The 25994-nt window shown below is 44.1% G+C and overlaps 1 protein-coding gene and 1 long non-coding RNA gene across 3 annotated transcripts; one reads left to right on the top strand and one right to left on the bottom strand.

Annotated features, from left to right (window-relative positions):
- Positions 1-249: 249 nt before the first annotated feature.
- LOC135449595 (uncharacterized) lies at positions 250-1947 on the bottom strand. Its single transcript, XR_010440779.1, has 3 exons — positions 1758-1947; positions 776-911; positions 250-441 (listed from the first exon to the last, which is right to left on the bottom strand). It is a non-coding gene; the product is annotated as an uncharacterized LOC135449595 (long non-coding RNA).
- LOC135449594 (core histone macro-H2A.2) lies at positions 1564-25723 on the top strand. 2 transcript variants are annotated; one of them, XM_064716757.1, is made up of 9 exons: positions 1564-1670; positions 7125-7358; positions 16023-16129; positions 17744-17941; positions 19160-19270; positions 19642-19741; positions 20637-20726; positions 22351-22525; positions 25029-25723. In XM_064716757.1, the coding sequence occupies exons 2-9, from the start codon at positions 7187-7189 to the stop codon at positions 25192-25194; spliced, it is 1119 nt and encodes a 372-aa protein (XP_064572827.1). In that variant the 5' UTR covers positions 1564-1670; positions 7125-7186; the 3' UTR covers positions 25195-25723. The 2 variants fall into 2 exon arrangements, with proteins under 2 accessions (XP_064572827.1, XP_064572828.1); XM_064716758.1 differs by lacking the exon at positions 1564-1670 and adding an exon at positions 2614-2751.
- Positions 25724-25994: the final 271 nt, after the last annotated feature.

The following is a 25994-nucleotide window of genomic DNA, read 5'->3' as shown; positions in this document are numbered from 1 at the left end:
TTTATGCTTAGTGCTTGAAAACCTTCTTGAGTTTCCTCCTACCTTCCCAATATGGTTCAATACACTGACAAGCCTACAGATATCTTCTTCCTTTGATAAATTCCAGCTCTCAGTGGGCAAGATCAAGGTAAGGCTTCCTCTTACATGCAAAATAAGTCAAATTCATACATGAGTTTTTTCTCCTATGGTCTCAAGGCATCTTGACCTTGTTTTCAAAAAGCAGTGAGGAAGAGAACAGACCCCAAAGAATTAATCCACACCAATGCATTGAGGGTCTTACTCAATGCTTGAAAAGAGAAAAGGTATCTTTATTTCCATTTTAACAACAGTCAAAACACAGCTGTGTAAAGGGAACTGCTTTCCCAAGGTCACAGGAAAAGGCAGGTCCTGAGCTCAGGCCCTCTTTCTTCATGAGATGCTGCGATCCACAATTAACATAACCTGGGGAAATATTCCATTGCTTTTTGACCCACCAAATCCCATCCTGTGCAGACATAAAATTGCTTACTTTGGCAGAGCCAAAACCAAGCTCAAGTGCATCTTTTATGATTTTTTACAGTGGCATAAAGAATGCTGAATGCATGAATGGTTCTTTCTCTCTGTTGTTCCCAGACACCCTCCTAAAGTAACCCTGCAAGCAAGCAGGAGTGGCCTGTGTTAATAATGTATCTCTAGTGCACCACAGTAGCACCCAAATGTCTTTATAGCAAAACCAGTGCAACAAAGTATTTGTATAGGAACAATGATACAAAGCCAGTTTGATGTAGAAATATACCTGAGAGGAGTTAAAGAGGTGTAGCCCTGCACTCTGCTGTTTGCACCAGCCTCTGCTCACGGATTTGGCGCTGCCAAGACTCAAAGCACAATCGCTTATTGCGTCTCTTGGAGCTCGAGCTCTTCAATCCGTGCGGCTGCAGGGAAGGAAAGAAAAACCCTCAGCTTCCATTCGGAAGGGAACTTTGCAGCCCTCACCGACGAGTTGCAAAGCCTGGGAGCGCCCAGAACGCTCCAAGGCAAGACAACACAAAGAGCTGCCGGCACTCTTTGTTAGGGCCGTTCCAAGCCCACTTGGGGATGCTGCAATATTTGGGTTAGAGCACCATAGCGAGGCGCACAGGCCGCCCTGCCAAAGGCACAGAGCGATGGGTGGCTCTCTCTAACAAAAACCAGGCGCTCCTTGGGCTTTAACCCCATCTGGGATTGACTTGAAACCTCTCCATCTCCGAACTCCTCCACCCTGGGAAAGGATGGCAAGGCTTTCTGCCTTTATGCTCCCGGCTACCACAAGCCCACTGGGACTGGGGTCGGGGGGGCCCTTTCTGTGCTGGGCGGGGAGGGGGCTCCTGCCCCCGCCGCAGCCCTGGGGCCCGGCCGAGGAGGGCGGCAGCCAGGGGAGGGGGGTTGTAGCGGGCCCGGGCTGCAGTGACTCCTCCTAGAGGCGGTATGTGCCGAGCGGGAGGAAACCCCTGCCGCCCCCCTCAGCAGCAGCCGCCATCGCCATTGAAACATACAATACGGGGAGAGCGGCTGAGGCGGAGCGAGGGCGGGGGGAGCCCAAAAGGGAAAGGGGGAGGAAAGGGGAGGGGGGGCAAGGAGAGGAGGAAAAGAGGGGGAGGAAAAAGAGGAAGGGAAGACAAGAAGGAGGAGGCGGCGGCGGCGGGCGCCGGCAGGTGAGGGGAGCGTTGGCGCGGGGGTTCCGGGGGGGGCGGCGAGGCCCTGCTCCTCTCCTTCCCTCTCTCCTCGGCCGCACGACCCACCTCCTCCTCCTCCTCCTCTTCCTCCTCCTCTTCCCGGCGCCGCTGCCGTTCTCCGGGAGGGCCCGGCCATGGCCGAGGCCGTGAGGGGAAAGGGCGTGAGGGGGGCGGATGAGGGGCGGCCATAAAGGGAGGGGGGGCGCGAGGCGGTAACGGCGGCGCGCACGGGGCCGGCCCCGGCTGAGCGGTGTCTGGGGGGGAGGGGGCGGTTCTTCCTCGCTCGCTGCCTCCGCTCGGCCCCCGCAGCGCTTCCCGTTCCGGGGCCGTGCGGCCGCCGCCACAGCCGCCCCTCGGCGGGCAGCGGGCGAAGCCCCCGCGGCGGCAGAGCCGGCTGAGGGCGGTGTGAGGGGGGGCGTCAGGGGGGAGCGTTTGCGCGGGAAAGCCGGCGGCCACACCCCCCCACACACACACTGCACTGCGCCTCGGGACGCCTGCGCGGCCCGGCTGCTGCCCCCGCCCCTCTCCTGTCGATCAAGAGGCTCTCAGCCAATCACCGCTCTCTCTGCCCAGCCCGGGCTGCCGCAGCGGCCAATCAGCGGGGACAGTGGGCGGGGCGGCGGTGTCCGGGCAACGGCGAGGCGTGCGCGGGGCGGGGCGGAGGCGCGGGCCGGGCGGGCCCTGAGGGGTCTCGGGGCGGCTCCGGGACGAGCACGGGGTGCCCGGGCCCGGTTGATCGCAGTGGCTCCAGAGGCTCCCTGTGGGGCCGGACCAGGCCCGTCCTCTCAGGGTCCGTTCTCCCGACCCCGCAGGGGTGGCCCGATGTTGTTTGTGAGTGGGAGCTGCCTCTTCAGGGACCCCCGGGGTTGGGGGTGCCCTGGAAGCTTTCGCGAGGGACGCGCTCGGTGTGGGCGGTTGTGGAGAAACCCCACCTGCCCCCTGAACAGCACTATGGCCTTAGCAATTCGGTCAGACAACGAGCCCCTGCTTCAGGTCTTCCGCGTTATTTTTCACAAATATTTCCTTTATAAGTGAGTGTGCAGCCTAAGCTGGATCTAAGGTATGTCTGTGGATTTCTTGCCAACTCTTTACTGTTCTAATAGATCTTCTGCTGGAGATGAGGGGAGCGCAGCTGCGTGGATAGTCCTGAATGTCCTTTCTTTTAGCATTTGGCTGCTGAGTCCGAGTTCTCTCGGTGTTTGGAAGTCGCAGAACCACAGAATAACGAGGTTGGAAGAGACCTCTAAGATCATCGAGTCCAACCTATGCCCTAACACCTCACCCAGACTGTAGCACCAAGTGCCATGTCCAGGCGGGTAGTGACAGGGCGAGGGGGTATGATTTAAATCTAAAAAGAGGAGAGATGTGTGTCAGATGTTATGAAGGATTCCCTTAGTTCTTCCCTGTGAAGGTGGTGAGGTCTTGGCACAGGTGCCCAGAGAGGCTGTGGCTGCCCTGGATCCCTGGAAGTGTCCCAGTCCAGGTTGGATGGGGCTTGGAGCACCCTGGGACAGTGGAAGCTGGACTCTTAGGTATTTTTCCAGGAGGCAGAAGGGAAATTCACTGGCTGCCTTGGGCTCTGAAGAAGGTAAAACTCAACAGAGGAAAGCCCTGCTTGCAGTCACGTTGTAGAGAGCCCTGTGAGATGCTGTAGCTCCTCAATCCCCCATAGCAACACAGGGATGTTGGAATCATGGCAGAGTGGGGTGTGCTGTGACCAGTTAAGGGATAGGGAAAAGAATTGCTTCCAGTTGCCCAAGCCTGATGTCAGGCAGGCAGACACAGACACAGCCCTTGTAGCCCTGTGAGGATGGACTTAGCACGAGTGGCACAGGTTTATTTTTAAATGGAGGCTGTGCTTCATTAGGAGGAACATAGAGATGATGAATCAGCTGGCAGAGAGGGAACAAGAGTGGGTAGATTTTTCAGCTGATAAGCCCTTGAGACTTGGCTGTGTCCTCAGCAGAGAACAATTAGGACAGCACTACTCAGCTTGTAGCCCTTTACCTGTTGGTTGCAGTTCAGGTGAGTATGGAGGGCCGAGCTCATGTGCCCCTTCCTGCAAGAAAACCAGATCCTTGTCTGTGGGATTTCTTTGTCCAGGTCCACAGGGGTTTTCTCTGCGTGTTTCTTTGTCCAGATCCTGTTGTGGCTATACCAGAGCTTGGCTTTTTACCCAAAACTGCCTCCTGTAGGAGTCAAAACAAGACAAGAGCACACTGCTGTGTTTATTGCTCCTCAGTGCACCCTGCCCTGTGTAAGTTGCAAAGCAGAGACAGTGTTAGCAGAGTTTTGAAACATCTTGTATTTAGGCTCTCACAAAATTCTGCAAATGTAACCCTCAGTGCATTTGGAAAATATTTTGGGATTCCAAGAGCTGGCTTGGCAGCAGAGGAGTAAATAATGGCAGAGGGCTTCCTGTGAGAGAGAAAGGGAAAATAAAGGAGTAGGCAGGGGTGGAAAGTTCAGTGATAGCAACAGAAGGATGAGCCAAAAGTGAGTAATTAAACATTAATTTATATAATGCAGCAATTAAACATAAATTTATGTAATGCAGCAGCATGGCCCAGAGCAGTGTGGTTAGTTGTATACAAATATGTTTTGATTTTCTACCATGGAGATCAAGTGTAACAATGGTATTTTCTGTGGATCTAATCCCTTGATGTTTGCCTTTTCCCACTGATTTTCACTCATCTGGGATTTGTTTCTATGGGAAGGAATATATGAGAGGTTAGCTTAATATAATTTTGATACAGGTAGTGTATTCTTTCAGCATTCTCTCTGCAGGGGTTCAGTGCTGGCCTGAGCTCTTGGGTGGTGCAGCTGTCCTGCCAGCATTGCAGCAACCTGTTTGTACCCTACTGCCCACATTTATTAAGTTCCACTTCAAAAAGAGTTATTGTTGCTCTGAAGAGAAGGCTGTCCCAGAAATTGCCTCCTCTGATGGCTAGAAGCCCAATTCCAGCCTAGGTTTGTTATTTGGATGTCAGTTGTCACACACAGAAAAGGACGTGTTTTAAGGGCTGTTATTATTGTGAAATTGAAAGTTTACAAAGGTTTTGTCACAAATTGCAAGTTTCATTGAGGAAGGAAGATGAGCAAGTTTCACTGAGGCAGATGCAGTGCTGCTGGATTTGTGACATTCATTCTCAGATTGTTCTGAAGTTGTCCTGCTGAGGATTCTGCTGCCCCTCTGTGTGACCAAGGCCAGTGCTGCTCTCTCTCCACCTTCTTCAGAGTGGGATGATGAGCACTGCCAATTTTGACATGTCTGTGTCTGATAGGTTTCATCTTTCCCAAATTTTCTTATCATGCCCACATGATACATTACTCACAGAAAGAAAAAATTGTCTGGCTGATACACAGGGACATGCCAAGGTTTTACAGCTCTCTGCTGATTTTATACCTTTGATATCATAAATGAAAATATTTTTATAAAATTTAGCAGTATCACCTTGATTCACTTTCCAAAGTGTCTCCCTTGTTGTGTTTCCTTGTTTCACTGAGGTGAATGGATGCTGGCAGTGAGGTAGCTTGCTTTCCTTGGCAGAAATACATCTCTGGCAAACCTGCTCTGTGTTTGCTTCTGAGGAGTAACCAGGCTCATAATTATGCCTCGGGGGCAGCTATCAAAATGGAGTTAAAACCAAGTTTTGTAAACAGAGGTAAAGCTTTCCCAAACATTCTTTGTCTGAGAGTGAGAACTGGAGGTGTAATTGTGACCACATGCAAGTGGAGTGGAGTGGCAGAGGTTTGTTCTCTGTTTATCCCTAATTTGTGGTTGCCAGAAAAATAAGGAGAAAACAAGGTTTGTTTGCTTTGCTCCTGGTATTGTTACACTGACAGTGCAGATCAAAAGCAAAATTATAGCAAATATTGCAATTATCCTGTGTGGTGTTTGTGAGGGTCCCCAGGACGAGGTGAGAATTTGACTCCATGTTCTCAGAAGGCTGATTTATTATATCATATCATATCATATCATATCATATCATATCATATCATGCCATACTAAAACTATACTAAAGAAAGAGAAAGGATACAGACAGAAGGCTTAACAGAAATGATAATGATAAAATGAGAGAGTGTGACAGACTCAGAGATTTCAACACAAGTGGCTGTGGTTGGTGATTAAATTAAAACAATTCACATGGAACCAATCAAACATTCACCTGTTGGTAAACAATGTCCAAGCCACATTCCAAAGCAGCAAACACAGGAGCAGCAATCAGATAATTCTTGTTTTCATTCTTCTCTGAGGCTTCTCAGCTTCCCAGGAGAAAATCCTGGGCAAAGAGGATTTTTCAGCAAATATCACAGTGCCAATTCTGCTTTTAATGAACAATGCCTCCACTTTAACAGGTGTTGAGGGCGGGTTTGGATTTTTTCTTTTGGAACAGCAGCAATGCATGAAGGTCACAGAATCACAGAATAATGAGGTTGGGAAAGACCTCTAAGATCATCAAATCCAACCTATGCCCTAACACCTCAACCAGACTATAGCACTAAATGCCATGTCCAGGCTTTTTTTAAACACACCCAGAGATGGTGATTCTGCCACCTCCCTGGTGTGGAGAGCCTGGTTCAAACATGGCTTAAAGAAAGAGGCCATGAAGGTACTCAGCTAAGGGAAAAATAAAAGGCAGCTGTAAAGCAGCAGTTCCCAGGCTTGATTCTGTAAATAATTAAGGTTCTCAGCCACCTTTTATATAAACAACAAGATTCTCAGACCGTTTCCTCAAAAACAGGCAATATTCTGTCCTTGGCTGCTCTGGGAACAGATGGCCGTTCTGGGAACAGATATAAGGTTTTGAGAACTTTTCGTATCATGGTGAGAACACTGATCTTGGTTTCAATAAACAAACCTCAGGTATTGTAAACAAAAGGAGGAGTTGAAGTTTTCTCTACAGCCTATCGGGAGCTCAGATTTTGCAATATGCATGAAGTGAATTAACACTGTTATAAAAGGTGCCTGGTTTGATCAATAAATTGGAGCTCGATGCTGATCAATAAAGATGGGTCGTCTCCCTTCACTTCAACACCTGGGAAGAGCATTCCAGTACTTTATTATTCTTTTGATGAAACTTTTTTTCCTGATATCCATCCTAAACCTTCCCTGGTTCTGTCAGAGCCTTACCCCTGTCTGCAGCCTCCCTTGAGGAAGGTATAGAGAGCAATGAGGTCACCTCTGCACCTCCTCTTCTCCAGGCTAAACAGCCCCAGCTCCTTCAAACGCTCCTCACAGGGTTTGTGTGCCCAGCCTTGTGTTGGAGCACCTTCCCAAACTGAGGGCCCAGAGCTGGACACAGCACTCACTGGTGTAACAGGGTGCTGCGGCCTCCCTAGCGCTGCTTCCAGGGACGCAATGCCCTCCCTGCTCCTGCTGGCCACACCGCCCTGTTATTTCTCACCAGCCCTCTTGCTTTTCTCTTGCAGCCCTCAGATTTGCAGCAAGGCACTGAGAAGCAGCAGCACACTGAGAAGCAGCAGGCTGCAGGATGTCGGGGCGGAGCGGGAAGAAGAAAATGTCCAAGCTGTCGCGCTCGAGCAGGGCCGGGGTGATCTTCCCCGTGGGCAGGATGATGCGCTACCTGAAGAAAGGCACCTACAAGTACCGCATCGGGGTGGGGGCGCCTGTCTACATGGCTGCTGTCATTGAGTACCTGGCAGGTAAAGGAAAACCTGCTCCTGCAGGGCTGCTCACTCACAGGAGCCAGGCTTAGCCACAGGAGGGGATGGGAGCACGTGGAGCACTCCTGGAAATCAGGATCTGCTGAAAACGCTAAGGAGGTTCATTTGTTTCATGGACAGGTTTAAGGTGGAAATTCTCTCCTTTAGAGGCACCATGCTTGGTCACTGGCTGGAAAGTTATTTTGCAGAGTGAGGAGTCAGTTCTGAGTAGTTTTTGTAGCTGTCATAGAGTACCTGGCAGGTAAAGCAAGAATCTGCTCCTGGCAGTGCTCATTCACCAGGAACCATGGGTTGCCATGTGAGCACGTGGAGCACTCCTGGAAATCAGGATTTGTTGAAACTGCTGAAGGAGTTCATTTCCTGGGAAGGCTGAAGGTGGAAATTCTCTCTTTTAGAGGCACCATGTTTGGTCACTAGCTGGAAAGTTATTTTGTATTGTTTTGCAGAGTGAGGAGTCAGTTCTGAGTAGTTTTTGTAGCTGTCATAGAGTACCTGGCAGGTAAAGTATGACCTGCTCCTGCAGGGCTGCTCACTCACAGGAGCCAGGCTTAGCCATGGGATGGGAGCACGTGGAGCACTCCTGGAAATCAGGATCTGCTGAAAACGCTAAGGAAGTTCATGTGTTTCATGGACAGGTTTAAGGTGGAAATTCTCTCCTTTAGTGAGCATGCTTGGTCACTAGCTGGAGTGTTATTTTTGTTTTGCAGAGTGAGGAGTCAGTTCAATGTAGTTTTTGTAGCTGCCATAGAGTACCTGGCAGCTGAAGCAAGAGCCTGCTCCTGGCAGTGCTCCTCAACATAGGAACCACCCATGGGATGGGGTGTGAGCACGTGGAGCACTCCTGGAAATCAGGATTTGGTGAAAAATCTAAGGATGTTCATTTGTTTCATGGACAGGTTTAAGGTGGAAATTCTCTCCTTTAGTGAGCATGCTTGGTCACTAGCTGGAGTGTTATTTTTGTTTTGCAGAGTGAGGAGTCACTTCTGTATGGTTTTGTAGCTGCCATAGAGTACCTGGCAGGTAAAGGAAAACCTGCTCCTGCAGGGCTGCTCACTCACAGGAGCCAGGCTTAGCCACATGTGAGCATGTGGAGCACTCCTGGAAATCAGGTTTTGTTGAAGCCTGCTGAAGCTAAGGAGATTCATTTCCTGGAAAGGCTGAGGGTGGAAATTCTCTCTTTTAGAGGCACCATGTTTGGTCACTAGCTGGAAAGTTATTTTGTATTGTTTTGCAGAGTGTGGAGTCACTTCTGTATAGTTTTGTAGCTGTCATGGAGTACCAGGCAGGTAAAGCAAGACCTGCTGGCAGTGCTGCTCACACAGGAACCACCCATGGGATGGGGTGTGAGCACGTGGAGCACTCCTGCAAATCAGGATTTGTTGAAAAATCTAAGGAGGTTCATTTGTTTCATGGAGAGGTTTAAGGTGGAAATTCTCTCCTTTAGTGAGCATGCTTGGTCACTGGCTGGAAAGTTATTTTGTATTGTTTTGCAGAGTGAGGAGTCAGTTCTGAGTAGTTTTTGTAGCTGTCATAGAGTACCTGGCAGGTAAAGCAAGACCTGCTCCTGGCAGTGCTGCTCATTCACAGGAGCCAGGGTTAGCCACATGTGAGCACGTGGAGCACTCCTGGAAATCAGGATTTGTTGAAAAATCTAAGGAGGTTCATTTGTTTCATGGAGAGGTTTAAGGTGGAAATTCTCTCCTTTAGTGAGCATGCTTGGTCACTAGCTGGAGTGTTATTTTTGTTTTGCAGAGTGTGGAGTCAGTTCTGAGTAGTTTTTGTAGCTGTCATAGAGTACCTGGCAGGTAAAGCAAGACCTGCTTCTGGCAGTGCTGCTCACTCACAGGAACCAGGGTTAGCCACATGTGAGCACGTGGAGCACTCCTGGAATTCAGGATTTGTTGAAAACTCTGAGGTTCATTTGTTTCATGGAGAGGTTGAGGGTGGAAATTCTCTCCTTTAGTGACTACTGGTAGTGTTATTTTTGTTTTGCAGAGTGAGGAGTCAGTTCTGAGTAGTTTTTGTAGCTGTCATAGAGTACCTGGCAGGTAAAGCCAGACCTGCTCCTGGCAGTGCTGCTCACACAGGAACCACCCATGGGATGGGCTGGGAGCACGTGCACTCCTGGAAATCAGGATTTGTTGAAAACTCTGAGGTTCATTTGTTTCATGGAGAGGTTTAAGGTGGAAATTCTCTCCTTTAGAGGCACCATGTTTGGTCACTAGCTGGAAAGTTATTTTTGTTTTGCAGAGTGAGGAGTCACTTCTGTATAGTTTTGTAGCTGTCATAGAGTACCTGGCAGGTAAAGCAAGAGCCTGCTCCTGGCAGTGCTCCTCACACAGGAACCACCCATGGGATGGGGTGTGAGCACTCCTGGAAATCAGGATCTGCTGAAAACTCTAAGGAGGTTCATTTGTTCTCTGAGAGAGAGAGGCTCAGGGTGGAAATTCTCTCCTTTAGTCACCATGCTTGGTCACTAGCTGGAGACTTCTTTTGTATTATTTTGCAGAGTGAGGAGTCACTTTTGTGTAGTTTTTGTCCCAGTGGAAAATGATAATTAGTTTTTTTGATACACCTAAATGTGAATAATAGGAGAAAAAAAAGCAAACCCACCTTGTACTGTTTCTGTGCTTTTTAAGTGAGAAAACTGTTTTGCTGGCTGCATTTCTCCTTGCAGGAGAGTGTCAAAGTGTTGTGAAATATAAAGGTGGGGGGTTTAATTAAAATTAAAATTAAAATTTAATTTAAAAAACCCTTTTGCTTTGCCTAAGTGTATAAAGATAGTGTTCCAGGGTTTAAATCTTCCCACACACCCTGAGTTTTCTTTTTCCTGCCTTTCTGAAACTGAACTTTGAGGAAGGGGCAGGTGTCCCATGGTGATACAATACACTGTGATTCTGTACAGAAATATTTCAGAGTATTTTGATCATACCTGCTGAGTTTCTGGTTTAATTATGGAAAATGGCACTTCAGCAAATGGTGAGAATTCAGGGTCCAGGTTACTCAGGGGTTACAGATCAAGACTGAGGTGCATTGGAGAATCTGTGAGAGTCCCAGCCTGGATGGAATCAGTTGTGTTTCAGCAGTGTAGTTTATTGCCAGGGTGGCATGAAGAAGCTTGCATGGAGCCTGGTTGTCCATGCAACAGATTTGATGTAAACACTGCTGTCTTTTTCACATGTGAAGCTTGTTCTCACTACCAGACAATAAAAGCATTATTTTCTTTCAAAGCTGTGGAGAAAATCTGAGAGCTCACTGATTAATCTCACTAATTTCACAATTTCATTATTAAAATTAAATTTATCATAAAGCCCAATAGTAGATTGCAAAAATGTCCATGTTTGTGGCAGTACATTCCAGATGAGAATCAATTGTATTTGTTTTTCCCCTGAGGCTAATTCTGGAGCTGGAATGACAAAGTATTGCTTGTGTTGAAGAAATCACAATAACTTTTATAACATAATGTGATGCATTGTGACTCTGCTGACCTTCTGTCTGCAGAGAAATACTTTTCTTCTTCTCCTACTCCACAGGGAGATATTTCTAGAATAAACACTTGGAGATGCTTGTTCTGAGCTGTGGCAATTTTTACAAGGTGCAGTAATAAATTGTCAGCAGCACATCTGGAATGTGCAACATTTCAGTGCTGCAGACTGACTTGTGGTCAGCACTGTTTGCCTATTACCTGAACTGGAACAATGAAATTCTTGGCTCTGCTCCTGGGTTGTAAGTGCAGTTTAATTTCAATCATTAATCTGATATGAGCAGATTATGTGTGGGCCTACACTTTGCTTTAGAAAAAACAAAAAAGAATGTGTAGTCAACCAGGCAAGAAGGTTGCTAGAGGTGTAGGCTGGGAGCCCACATAAATTGTAAGGGAATGCTATTTTCAGCTGCTTGGTTCAGCAGAGAACTCCTGTATATATTGTGATAGAATGGAGTAATGCTTCTGAGCAAACATTTATTGCTGCTGGATTGTGTTCTTTCCAAACCAAAGTTGCTGTGCTCTGTCCAGGGAGTTGTTTGGAAATATTACAAAGGTGGAGAGTTCAGTTAAAAAGAAAAAAAAAGTGTTGCAGCATCTAATCCTGCTGATCTAGTTATTGCTAATATTACAGGGGTATAAAGCCTTTGGTTTTGGGAAGTCTGTGGAAACAAAATAGGTTTTTCCAAGGATGGTGTCGAAGGGGGTATGATATATCAAACAGCTACATTTTCTTATCATTATCTGATCTTTCTATTACAAATGGCATTCTTTTCTCCTGGACCTGCAGGTGTGAAATGGTGGCTCCTCAGGATGAAAGGCTGCATGCAGGGGAGCTGCTTCAGGCTAAATCTGAGAGAGTGGCAGTAAGGGACTGAAACAGAACAGAAGCAGGTTGAACTTTATTTTTTTTTAATGTTAAAACATTCCTGAAAAGTTCTCTTCTAAACCCCTGAGTGCTTTTCTGTGTTTGAGCAGAGATTTAATGCTTTACAAAAGGGAAGGAGGATCTGTGCTACCTCAGAGAAATCTGCTCTCTCTGGCCAGGCTCTAACTTTGATAAAACACATATTGCTCATGCTCAGCTGAGACTTCTTTGACTTTAACAGCTGAAATCCCTGAAGATTTGGTCCTCACTGAACATGTTCCAGCCTCTCTCAGCTCCCAAACCATAACAGTGTGGGGAGGCAGTGGTTATGGAAGAAAAATATTGATGTTAGAGACAGGGTAGGGATAGGTCTGGCTGCTGGGGAGAGCTGGACTGATGACCAGTAGGCAAATAAATGGTGAGGAGTGTCCAGATATCCTGCCAGGAAGCTGGAGAGCAAGGTGAAGAAATAGGAAATAGGCCAAGGTGCTGGTAATGAAGAACCTGGGCAGAAATATTGAGCCAGAGTAGACAGGAGAAATGATGACTGTCCAGGAAAGGTGCTGAGATAGAAATCTTGGTGTGGATTGCCAGGAAAAGGAGATTGGGATGTGGGGAAGCGAGTCATGGCTGGGATTGGAGCAAGGTGGATGAGGCTGGAAGGGTCAAACAGAACCAGAACCACCTGAGTGCCTGCATTCCTCCAGGGCTGGCATGGAGCAGCAGATCCCTGTGAGTGACCAGTCCTGTGATCTGCTGCTGGCCCAGAGCACTGAGCCTCAGGGCTGGCATCATCCAGAGGCTGCATAAACATCTGGAGCATCTTTACTCCCAGTTTATGGAGCTGGGACTGCTCTTTGCCTTTGGTATGTGTTCTGTGTCACAGAGATACCAGAGCCCTGGCTGGTCCCTTTGTAAGCAGGGTTGGTCATGGCAGCACCTCACAGCCATTATCACTCCCAAATCTGCACTTTGCCTTATCAATCCCATCATTAAAATGCCAGAAATGGTGGTGGAATATCAGGAAGAGGTACAGTGTGAAGATCTCCTCACTGTTCTAAACCTTTCTTTCTAATCTATCAATGCTGTTTTACATTTTAAGCTTGAAAATCATGTTGTAAAACTGCAGCTTAATTCCTATCCAGAAGGTTGTGTTTGCTGAGAATTCCACTGGCTTCAGAGTTAAAATTCTCTGAAAACTTGGCCTGAGTCCCATGTGATTGATGGGTTTTGCAACAGACTCAAGCTCTGAGTGTGCACAGAGCTGACTGCAGGCACAACCACCTAAATCAAACATCAACTGCATATGTCCCACAGGGCATCTTCCCAAAAGGCAGGCAGAGAACACAGAAGCCCCTTGATGAGGAAGCACAAGCCATGTTCAGAGGAACTGGTGGGAGATGTCAATGGAAAACCATCCTCTGAATTAGGGCAGAACACACCACCAGCAAAGGCTTCCTCCTCCTCAGGAACCACCCAGAACACTCTTCTGCCTCTTGTGCTCATCTGCCATGCAGAGACAAATCCAGCAGACACCTTTCCACCTGTAAATGGAGGACAAGGACTCCATCATCAGTAGATTATTGCAGAATGAAGGTATTGCTGGTAGATTTGATGTGGCAGTGTAACAGGAGCTGACAGAATTTCTCCTGAAGAGAAGTGGAAAACAAGACAACCTGTATGAAATCTTTCCAATTTGCTAGCAGTAATTCTCACAGACCTTTCTTAGCAGTCCAGCACCCTTTGGCATGGCTAGCATGCTTTAGTTCCCAGACATTTCAAATCTGCTGATCCATCAGCTAAAGAAACCTCTTTTTCCCTGTATGTCACAGGGTGACAAGAGGTAATCCCATCCAGGTCATAGCTTGGCTGTAGCTTGTTTCTGCTGGAGGAGAGTTATGTGCTTCTGAAGGTGTCTGGATTTGAAGTTAAACTTCTGATGTGGAGGCATCTTTGTGGATTTTGACTCTTGCAGGAAGCAGTAGTATTTGAGATTTCAATCTAATTCTTAGTACCTGTGCTTAGAGCACAAAATAAAACCAATTTATGGCTGAAAATATCAAGATGCCCAGTTCCAAGAGAGCTTGTTATAGTATAGAACCTATATTCTACTTTCCTATAATCTATATTCCTATTATATTCTATAATACCTATTTTATATAGGTATTATAGGACCTATATTCTCAGATTAGACTTTTTAGAATTTAAGTAACCTCAGCTGTTAAGAAGTTTCTACTTGAAATATGAAGCAGTTTCTTTAGGGATCTGTTGTTGTTAGCAGAGCATGTGATAACTGAAGCCTCCAGTTTTGATATAGTATTTTGTAAATTTTATATTCTTAAGATTATGAGCCCTGCCTCCACCATTAGAAAAAAAAATATGCATAAAAACCTTCACTAGAAGGAGGTAATGCAAATGTTTGGCATCCTTAGGTAAGTCATGTACATATTCCACAATCTGCCATACATCACCTCTGCCTCGGATTCCCTTCTTCCCAGTGGCCTGGGATGGATGGCTGGCTGGCATTTGAGTGTTCTGCCTTTTTTGCTCTTAAATTAGGCAGAGGACTAAGAGTGCACCATCAGGATGCTGCTGGCCAAAGGACCCAACCCTGGGGCACTGGGGTGAGCACCCAGGTAGCAGGATGTGCCTGTTGTTGGCACACCTGAAAGAGCTTCAGTTCCCACACAGGTAAGTATCTGCTGGTTTTTGGATTTATTTTTTTCTCCCTGATGCAATTTTCCTCTGCTGTCAGCACACATCTGCAAATCCTGGAGGAGCCTGGGTCTCTTTTCTTGCTCTCTGCTGGTGTGCACAATGATGGGATCTGTTCCTGCTGTCTGCTGCTGTGTTAGCTCTGCTGGCAGAGGTCTGGGAGAGGGTCTGGCACTTCCATGGGCTATGTGGGATCTCTTTGCACTTTCCTCCTTTAAAATCCAGGACACACTAGGAAATGCTAGAGCTGAGAGGTTCCTGCCCTAACTTCTACAATTCACTGTGAATATGCATATCATTTTTTAAAAAGGCTTTTACATTTCCATCATTCAGTTAAATATGTGTGCTGTGTAACAGTGAAAACTGGAAGACAAGTTTGTACTTTTGTTATTCTGAGTAGAATTGAAAGGTTGTATTTTGCCCATGAGGCAGAGCTAAGCACTGTGTTGAAATCATTTGGATTTTAGCCAAACATTATGTACATTTCCACTAGATTTTTCCTGAAAATCCTTCTTTTTATAATAGTTATAGTTTTTATGTAGTCTGTAAAAAGGAGTAGTATATCATTAAGACATCAATAAGTTACTAACAGGACACTGACTGGCTGTAATTTTCATATTCCTGTTACTGACAAACACATACCCAGAAGACAGGGACACTATACTTTTAAAATGAAAAAAAAAAATGTGGATATGATTTTTAGGAGTAACTGGAAGGAAAAAATTCCTTTCTCCTTTCTTCTCAGTGTTTCAGTAGAGTTCTTATATGAGAAATAACTTCTGAGTAGAGGCCAAACTATGTAAGCTAATGAATTACACTGATTGCTACAGTCCAAATAAACTCAGGAAGATGTGTCTGTATTTCTGTAATAATTAGGAGAAGCTCAGTGACTTTGGCTACAGTATAGATGTTACTAGTTCTCTAACTGGTAGGTAGAGAAACTACCTTTGAAGTGACCTCCTGTTCCCAGAGATGTAGAAGGACCCTTCTATCAATATTTCATGCATTGAAGCTCTCACGTGGTCTCTGCTTGCATCTGGATCAAACCTTTCATATCTTGTTCTGAAATGAAGCTTCTCACAGGTTTTCAGTGCCCTTTAATGCAGAATTCCAGCAGTGCCTGGCTGGTGTGTTGGCTTTCCAAGTATTTCTTCAAATGCACCTCAGTCTTCATCTTCCCTGGTCCTGAGAATCCTTGCTGTTTGTCAGAGCTGTCTGTTCCAGGTTGGGGGTTTCACTGCATGCCTGACTGTTCTGTTGTCACAGGGCTGCTGATGTACATTTTTAGGGGTTTTTTTTTTTGCCTTTTTGAAAGAGAACTAAAAGAAATTATGTGAACCAAGCTTAGCATATTTTCTCCTTTAGGGAATTAGGAAGGACAAATGAATTCATCTAAATGTACTGATATATTGAGTGGGGTTTGGTTTCTGCCTTTCTCTAGTGAGAACCCTTTATGATATAAATCTGGAAACATCCCTGAGAAGGTGAATGGATATTAAGGAGCAGTGTAAAATGTGTATGCAGCATGTACCTAAGCTGCATTTTTGTTACTGGTTTTTATCTTGATGTGTTACAGCTGAAATCCTGGAGCTGGCAGGAAACGCAGCGCGGGACAACAAGAAAGGAAGGATTGCCCCCAGACACATCCTCCTGGCAGTTGCAAATGATGAGGAGCTGAATCAGGTGCCTGTTTGCATTTTGGTGCAGGAGTTGTGTGCTTGGGTGAAGCTGCTACCAAGGGAAGGTTAGGAACAGCTTAGTCTGAGACAAGAATGAGATTGCAGTTACTGGAGCAGAACATTGTGCCCTCTTAAATAAAAGGAAACAAAAATTAAGGTTCTGAGATACCTCATCTTAAATCTTATGGACATAAACTTTGGTTCTTCTTAGCAAACAAAAATTAAGGTTATTACATACCTCATCTTACATCTTATGGACATAAACTTTGGTTCTTCTTAGCCTATGAGTCCTGTTGGAATAAGCAGTCTTGATGCTTCACTTTTCCCTCAGGGACAGTCAGTACTTAAAGAAAGTGTGCGAGATCTTTTCCCAAAAGCTGTAGAAATGTGTGTTTTCTATTATACTGGCTGTGGGTAGGGATCTGGCTCACTCTCTGCTCTTGCTGCCTCCCTGTCTGTTTGCCCAAACTGTGGTTTTCAATGCTCTGACTCCTGGGATCACTTGTGGGATCACTTGTGCTAAACTTGTTGAGTGAGGACAGAGATCCCAGCATGGGCTGCAGACTGTGCTATTCAGGGCTGCTGAAAAGGTTCAGTCAGCATCAGAGGGTCTCCTCTGTATGAAGATGGATGATGTCATTCACACTTTGAATACTCCTGCACTTAATATGACTGCTTTAAATAATGAAAATGTGCTGCCCATGAAGTCATGGGGCTCTGTTTCCAGTCAAATGGAGTAAAAATTCAAAACAGGCTAGAAGAGAAAGTGTGCTAACACTACCAGCCCTTCCCAGCTCTGTGTTTCTGGCCAGTGCCCTGTGAACTGGGATCTAGATCCAGTGTTGTCTCTTAGGAATTAGCCAGACTTTGTCCTCTACATGGTATCACAGCCCATTCCTGTTGTTTGCCTCTGCAAAGCAGGTCCTTAGAGCTTTTCTGTTGGGAATTTAGCTGCTAGAAAATGGAAAAGTACAAAACCATGGCTAATTCCAAGTCCTGCACCTGTGTAGATAGTGTGTCCTTGAGACTAGCTGTAGTATAATAACAAACAGTGAAAGAGACATGAGAAAAGAGAGATGTAACCCCTAAAGAATGAAGAAGAGTTCATAGTATAGTTTAACCAATAGATTGCTTGGCTTACAGAATATTCATAAGCTTATTACTTGCTGTATAAGTGTCTGATGCTTTCTTCAATAAACAGAACTTGTTTATCACTCATATTGAGTGTCTGAGTCTCCCCTCACCGACAAATGGCTCGACCCCAACAAAGGCCTCATTCTGTGACACTTTTCCTTGCTTTCACTGCTTGTTTCCCTGCCAAAGAGATCTGCATCCAGCCCTCCTCTGAGCAGGGCCATGGTGCAGTCCTTTTTTGAAGTAGCCCACACACTCTCTTCTTCTTTTCCCCTGCTTCACTGCTTGTGGGTCACCAAGGACAGGTTTGCACTAGGAAGGGGTAGGAATGATTGTACAGGAACAGAATTCTCCAGGATGTGCTGGCTGACTTTGCTGTCACCTGCCAAGTTCCTTGTTATTGTGGATTTTCTCCCTGATTGTTTGTGGTGGTGCAGACTAAGAGGATCTGTAATTTGCTTCCATGCACTGCTTCTCCTTGCAGCTGCTCAAAGGTGTGACTATTGCAAGTGGAGGTGTCCTGCCCAGAATTCAGCCTGAGCTTCTAGCCAAGAAAAGGGGTGCCAAAGGCAAAACTGAGACCATCCTTTCCCCTGCTCCTGAGAAGAAGGGGAGGAAATCCATGGTGAACAAAAAGAGTGGGAAGAAGGCAAAGTCTACCAAGGCCCGGACGTCCAAAAAGGTGAGAACAGGACAGGTACAGATTCTGTGTCACCCTCTGCAATAATCTCTTGATAATTGTGTAGAATCTCTAACTCTGTGGCAGTGAACCCTTTTAAAATAGAGGAAGCTGTGTTGTAAAACATTTTCTACCAGAGAGATGTCATCCCTTCAGCCTTGCTCAGTTACTGGGTTGCTGTTAAAGATTTTTCACTGTCCAGAGAATTTGACATGGAACTTCAATGTCATTGTGACAAGCTCTTTGTTTCATGTGTTCTTAGCTGTGCTGTTGTTAGTGAGCTTTAAAAGAAGAATAAATCAATCAGAACTTGACCACTGCACTTTCCCATCTTCTGTCCCTATCCAAAATGGATTAATTTGGTAAAGCAGTAACCCAGATCTGTGCTCTTGGTTTGTCATTCCAGAGCATGCTGAGCTTTTCATTGGATAGAGTTAAATGATATCAAGCTTTGATTTAAACTTTTAAAACTTGAATTAAGCATATTTTTCAAAGTTTTAAGACCGTTCCATAGGTGATAATATGCAGAAACAGCCTTTAAAAAGACAACAGAGTTGCTTAATGGGATGTTTAATTGGATGCCTCTGCATTGATCTCAGCTACCACCTCACTTTGAATTGTGCACATGCAGAATTTGGGTTGTTAGGAGGTGGTAGCTCCTTGACAAACCTTAAAGCAACTGCTGAGAGGTGTGAGGAGATGCTCCTTTAGCCCTCTAGCACTGGTAGGTGTGCTGCTCCTGAAACTAAGCTATGAGAAGGCTTTATCACTTAATAACTGAGACCTAAACATTTGTTTTTCAGACCAGAAAGTTGTTTTTTCTTCAAACTGGAGTGTTTGATTGGGTTACTAAGTGACTAAGTTTGATTTAATATGAGGTTCTGCTCTGTTAGCAGCAAAAATAAACTAACACATGCCCACCCATGTAAATACAACCTTAATTGTCAGTAAATGTACAGATGGGTGTGGGTGCCCTGCCTCTGAATGTGACTACAAAAACATGTAATGCCTCAGATGAACCACTGATTTAGCATTATATAAACAGTACAGACCTCTGGTGTTACATAACCTTAGGGATTACAAGGCTATGAGTAATGTATTGATCTGAGAAGATAAGATTTGTAGTAAGTTATCAGCTCTCTCCATTACTGAATAATACTAGATGGTGATTATTTTGTTTCCTTTAAGAAGTCTTGCTTTTTTTTTTCTCCCATCAAATAGAACAAACAAAAGGACAATGAAAAAGAAGGAGCTTCAAATTCAACAACTGAAGATGGACCTGGGGATGGTTTCACTATCTTGTCCTCCAAGAGCCTTGTGCCAGGACAGAAGGTAATAAAGAACAAAAACAGATTGGGGCTTAGCATGAAGGGAAAGATGCTTTTCTCTTAAACCAAAGCATTTCCAAAATCAGCCTTTTTTTTTTTTTTTTCAAATTATGATGTTAGAACATTTGTTTTCTAGCAATAACTTCCTCTGAAGCAAGCTTTCAAGTTGTGGGCATATCACCAAATAATCTGAGTGGTGTGCAAATTAATTCATTAAAAGCTAAAAGTCAGAATCACACATACTGAACAGAATAAAATAGCTGGTCTCTGAAAGACTGAATCCAGCCTTCTTTCACTTCAGCTTTTTGGTATGAAAATGATTTTGCACTGGGATTATTATATATGTGTTCCTCCCCTCTCACTGTTATTTTTCAGCTTTCTCTGACACAGAGTGACATCAGCCATATTGGCTCCATGAAAGTAGAAGGAATTGTTCACCCTACAACTGCTGAAATAGACCTCAAGGAGGAAATAGGTGAGGCTCTGTACATGCATAAAAAACCACATCTAGGGCTGGAACAGGAGCTGGTCTACTGGCTGCCTGCTGAGATGCCATCCTGTTTCATCTGAATCTACCCCAGGCCATAAAATATCACTTACAGCTTCTGAAAGTCAGGCTGGGTCTGACTGGGTACAACAGGCTGATCACTGATTTGTCTGCCTTTAATGACAAGCAAAACACAGATCATTTGTTGAAGCACATGAGCAGCAAAGGTGTAAATAATTATTACTGAGGTGTTTATTGGCTTGTTTTTACACTTGCATTTGAAAATTGCATTGCAAAATTATATGTCATTAACGCTTCTAACTATAACTTTCACTGTAGGATGTTACATAATTTAGAAATACTCATGTACAAAGCCTTATACTGCTTGTGCAAAATAAGGAAATACTGTTATTACAAATATGGAAATTTAAGCAGGAGGGAGGGAAAAAGCTATTCAGCCAGTCCCATAGGGGGCACAGAGTCTAGTAGCAAGCTTTGGATCATTGTTTTTTAGTCATCAAGACCTTCACTGGCATCCCAGCTGTGTTTGTTTCAGCAAGTAGTAGGGTTTGGATGTTGGGTTCGTTTTGGAGGCTGAAATCCTGAAAGTCCCACTGCACATTATTTTAGCCATGAGTCAGAGTAAAGAGCGTTCTTACAGATATTTATATTAAAGTAATTTCCAGTAACAGCATACAAGGCTCTTTAAAACCATAAAAAGGTAAACTTTATCTGTGTCTAAGCAGAGTGGTAAACATAAAAATCAGGTGCTGCTGCTAGAGGGAGACAGGATAGTGTGTGTACAGTGTTTTTTAAATAATGTGGACTTGTTTTTCCACACTGATCCTCTGAAGCCAAGGCCCTTTGCTCTGTGTCCCTGCAGGCAAGGCACTGGAAAAGGCTGGAGGCAAAGAGTTCTTGGAAACAGTGAAAGAGCTTCGCAAATCCCAAGGACCTTTGGAAGTTGCTGAAGGTGAGAAGGATTCTCTGCTCTCTTTTGGACATGGCTCATTTTATATGTTCTTTTCTCTGGACATTGTGATCTGTTCCTGTTGTTATGTGTCTTTGTTGATGTGATGTAAATGTTGCTTCAAAGCTGATGCTGAGAGGGGAAAAAAGGGAAGAACAGGATACCTGTGGGCTGTGCACATTCTGTCTTGAGACTGATCAATTTGTCTTAGGCAATTTCTGTCCATGGGAGTCTCCAAAATTTAAGGAAATCTTGTGCCATCTTTCCTGCCCTGTTTTTAGTGCAGCCTTAGTGAGAATCAGAAACAGCTCTCAGCCTAACATATAGGCTGAGGAAAAATTAGGCATAGGAAAAAATAGTGATGCTTCATAAATTATTCTTCTTTATGCATATTAGATGAATGTATATAACCCACATAATTGCTTTACTTTGAGCAGAAATGAAGATGTGATATGATCTGCAGAACTGGCACGTTTTTTGGAACTGCAGCTGCTTTATTAGAGGAGCTCCCTTCAAGGGTTAACACATTTGTAGCAGGGAATAGTTTGGGACCTCAGATTGTGCTTCCTTTGTGGACAGATTAAACCAATTGAAGGTGTCTGGAAAACAGATGGAGAAAAGTTACAATATGCCTTATTTGGCTTAGTATCTCTATATTAAAAAAATTGCTTTAAATAGTTTGGGAAAATTCCTAATTGAGTAGCCTGGTTTTATCATCTGAAATGACAGAGAAATTTTTATACAAGATAATTTGCTTGACTTTCAGATCATATCAAATTTATATGCCATAAAATCAAAGTAAACTACTTTTCTCTGTCAGCCATCACTACCTAACTAGAAGATAGATTCTTTTTATACTATTAAGACAGCTGGTTAAAATTTAAGTAGCACAGAATTCCTCTGTGATGGAGAACAAGTGAATAGATCCAGGATTTTCATCCTTGGGCTAATTCCATCCTGCACAGCTGATTTCAGAGTGTTTAACCTGAGATTACCAAGACACCCAGACTTTCAGTAGTGCTGATGGTGACAAATTGCAACAAAAGTAAACTAATACCATGCTGGAAGCTCTGCAGCTCCTGGAGAAATCTTACACTTTCTTAAAAATCAATCTGAGACTCCTAATTGGACATAACTGGTGGGGACTTTCAACAAACAATTTTGATTTTCGTGTCCTTGTTTGAAATTACCCAGCTGTAAAGTGAGTCTACATATTAATCCCCAGCTCTCTGGAATTGTAAAGATGATGGTGATGATGATGATGGAGGATATTTGTACAAAGCACTCAGTGACAGCTTTGCAGAAATGCTGTGTTTAGGGCAAGGTTTTTGTACTTTGCATAAAACAAACCCAGAGGCTGTGCTGAATGAGAGAGCTAAAAGCCATTATTGAGTAGCTGTGTGCTAACCAAATGAGCCCTGGGTTCTGTGGTCTCCAAAGAAGTAACAATTGATCACAGAAGGAATGGTGAGACAGGTTATTATTGCAAGTGAGCCCCTGTGGTGTATTTTAATCCCAAATGCATTTCTTTGGAGAGGTGAGGTAATTAAGGAGTTACTTTGGGTTGAGAGGTCGTTGCAGGGCGGTTTCTGTTCCAAACTAAATGTTATATTTTCATTTGTGTTAGCTGCACTCACTCAGTCTAGCGGCCTAGCAGCAAAGTTTGTCATCCACTGTCACATCCCACAGTGGGGCTCGGACAAGTGTGAGGAGCAGCTCGAGGAGACTGTCAAGAACTGCTTAACAGCTGCAGAAGACAAGAAGTTGAAATCTGTGGCTTTCCCCCCGTTTCCCAGTGGCAGGTAGGACTCCCTGTGTGGGGAGCAGAGGTGGAATGGGCTGTCAGAGCTGCTGCTGTGACACAGAGGTGCCCTCTGCTCTGTGAGCCTGCCTCTGCTGATCCAGAGGAATGCACTGAAGTGCAGTGTTTGCATGAAAGTGCCAGAGAGCCTTTGTAAAGGGAAATTAGCCAGCCCACAGGAGAGCTGAGTGGGCTTGCTGTGTTTTCTATTGCTAGGCAGTCATTTGCATTCCTCTGCACCACCTCGGGTTTTGTGTCCTTTCATTTTGCTGTGGGGAGTCTTATTAAACACACATTTGTACTAATGAGATTATAGCAGCATAATTCTGCAGGCAGGTTACAGTGATGCCACCTGGGCCACGTGGATGTGGGGTGTTCATTAAGCCCTCCTGATAACAGATATTGCAAAGACTTGTCACACAAAACCTTTCAGAAGAAAAGAAAATCTGTTTCTCAAATGTAGATCTGCTTTCAAAAGTGTCAACCATTAAACCAAGTGTGAAGCCACACATTTCTTTCTTAATAACTAGCAAGTAGAATGTGCTTGACTAAGAAATCTGAAGTTTTTTTCTTTCAAATTTCTTTAAAAATCGTTTGTTGGTCTCTGATGGCAAGAGATCTTACTGCTAACTGCAGTAGTTGTTATTTTGTGTGAGTTCACGTGCTTATATTTATTTGTAAATAGAATAGAATAGAAATAGAAATGTATCTATTGATTTTGGTAGTAGTGCCCAAAGAGTAGAGTACATAGTACAGTCCTCTTGTGTTGGCCTGAGAGTGAATAAAATGAAAGTAAAACTGCATTTAATCAGTGAAATCACCACACATCACTGAGTACACAGGAGGTGAAAATCCCATTTTTATGCAGATACTTTTCACAGAAAAATATAACTTTATGGATCAGGACAAAAGATTAAATAGAGGGGCAGTGCAATTTTTAGTCATTTTTTCAATATACAGATCTTTTTGTTTATGGTTTTCAGTGGAAGCAAAATGTGATACATTATTTTAACAGTCTTTAATATAAAAATTTACTATAGCTTTTAATGCCAATAGGCATAGCTTCTAAACTTCATGTCTTCTAAGAGCACAAAATAAGAATAATCCATTCTTGGACCATTAATCTTAGTGCAGCTCCTTCTGCTGCTTTGTTCCATTTCACTCTGTTGCTCTTACAATTACTCCTCCTAACAGAAATAGAGAGACTGACCAGGTGCTGCTGGTTTACACTTCATTTATCCAAGTACCTCAAAATTTCCTGAAAAAAGGCAGTTTTTCAAATAGGACTTTCTGGTTTTTCTGTCATTTTACTCTTACCTCCATGTCTGCACCTGAAATACTGGTTTTGTGGGTAGATAAAGAATTATAACATATCAGTTATATGAATTTCCATTTTACTCTGTCCCATCTTAGGGACTGTTCACAGTAACTGATGGGATACTTCAGTTGTGCCAGATCTTTTTGATGGCTTTTAATATAAATATAATTGTAGATTAGAGAATATTACCATCAAGAGGAGTGAATGAATGCATCTCAACCTTAATATGGCTTGGAGTTGTAATTTCAATTATTTTCACAGGAATCCCAAGCAAAGTATTTTAATGACAGAGCGAGGAAGTCAGCTAAGTAGGTGATGTTTTGGGTTTGGTTTGTTTTTAGTTCTCTGTTAAAAAAAAAAATCATCCTTGGATATTTTTAGACTCAAGGCAAGCTAAAAAAAAATTAAATTATTATAAATAAAAAATTAAAATAAATACAAGTATGAATAAAAATTTGTAAATAAAAAATTTGGTTATAAGAAGTAGAAGCAGAAGAAAACAGAAATTAAGGAAATGAATTCAGCAGCAGGTGAATGTTGCTTGTGGAGAGCCTGGTTCAAGTATGCCTTAAAGAAATAGAGAAGCCTGCTGTAAAGCAGCCTTTCCCAGGCTTGATCCTGTAAATAATTAGGTTCTCAGCCACCTTCTATATAAACAACAAGATTCTCAAACCGTTCTGTCCTCGGCTGCTACTGGGAACAGACGGTCAGGCTGGGAATAGAGATGAAGGTTTTGGGAACCTTCCATATCAGGGTGAGAACACTGATTTTGGTTTCAGTAAACTAACTTCAGCTCCTCCTTTTGTTTACAATACCTGAAGTTAGTTTACTGAAATCAAGATCAGTGTTCTCACCCTGATATGGAAGGTTCCCAAAACCTTCATCTCTATTCCCAGCCTGGCCGTCTGCTCCCAGTAGCAGCCAAGGACAGAACGGTTTGAGAATCTTGTTGTTTATATAGAAGGTGGCTGAGAACCTAATTATTTACAGGATCAAGCCTGGGAAAGGCTGCTTTTACAGCAGGCTTCTATATTTCTTTAAGGCATACTTGAACCAGGCTCTCCACAGTTGCTATCAAATCCTTGGGGTTTGCCAAACTGCACGTGGCACTGGAGGAGCCCTGGCTGGCTCCTCTCAGCATCCCTGCCCCACACTCACCTGCTCTCTTTTCTCCCTGCCCACACAGAAACTGCTTCCCAAAGCAGACGGCAGCCCAGGTGACCCTCAGAGCCATTTCCAGCCACTTTGATGGCAGCAGCTCTTCCTCCTTGAAGAACATTTACTTTCTGCTCTTCGACAGTGAAAGCATTGGCATCTACGTGCAAGAAATGGCCAAGCTGGACACGAAGTAGCAACGGCAGCCAAATGAAACTTTATTTTTCAACAAACTTGAGTAGCATTCAAAGCATTAGAGGTGGGTTTTATTTTTTCAATGTGATGATGAGGGGGAGTGGTAGTAGTGTGACGTGTTGTGACTTGATGGAGAGCTGTGATTAGAGATGAGAGGGGTTTAGTCTGATTTCTTCATGCCATTTTTATCACCTTAAGCAATTGAGTTATCATCTGGCTTCAGGAGTTTAGTGTCCTTTGTTACTTTAGTTTAGAGGTTTTTAAAGAGTAACCTCATTTTAGATTTGTAGTGATGATTTCTTCACACACACACACTCACACATGCCACTTTCAAGAAAGCTCTTAAAAATGTTCTGCTCCTTTTTCCCCTCCCTTGAGGGTAGATGGTAAACTCTCTTCAGAGAGGTGAAAAGGGTTTTAGAAGTGATGCATGAAGAGCTTCTGTTTTGCTTTTAACTCACAATAACCTCTGTAATTACTGAGAATATTTCATGGTGATTTTGTTTGTTTTATAAGAAAAAACGAAAAAGATGTGTCCAGTGTGGTTATTATTATAAACCCTAATTTTGCTCTGGGGATTTCTCACCCTAAAAAGAAAAAAAAAAAAGGAAAAGAGAAGAAAGAAAAAGCAGCAGCATCTGTAATTCAGTGCTTGCCACATCATAACCAGCAGCTTTTCTGGCTGAAGTTTGGTTCTATAAGTGATGTAATCAAAGCTGCTGAGGAGATTTTAACACAAAGCTGAATTCTGTTCTGTTGAATTCCAGGCTTACCATATCCCCTTCCAGGTTTTAGACAGGCA

This window comes from Zonotrichia leucophrys, chromosome 6, assembly GCF_028769735.1.
Source record: "Zonotrichia leucophrys gambelii isolate GWCS_2022_RI chromosome 6, RI_Zleu_2.0, whole genome shotgun sequence".
NCBI lineage: Eukaryota > Metazoa > Chordata > Aves > Passeriformes > Passerellidae > Zonotrichia > Zonotrichia leucophrys.
Note: the sequence above shows the minus strand (reverse complement) of the source record. Positions and strands in the feature narration are given on the sequence as shown.

Excerpts from the sequence above, each read along its gene's own strand:
- LOC135449594 (XM_064716757.1), top strand. The coding sequence starts at position 7,187 with ATGTCGGGGCGGAGCGGGAAGAAGAAAATGTCCAAGCTGTCGCGCTCG. Across the intron at positions 17,942-19,159 it reads AGGCCCGGACGTCCAAAAAG|AACAAACAAAAGGACAATGA; the intron begins GTGAGAACAGGA and ends CCCATCAAATAG. Across the intron at positions 22,526-25,028 it reads CCCCCGTTTCCCAGTGGCAG|AAACTGCTTCCCAAAGCAGA; the intron begins GTAGGACTCCCT and ends CTGCCCACACAG.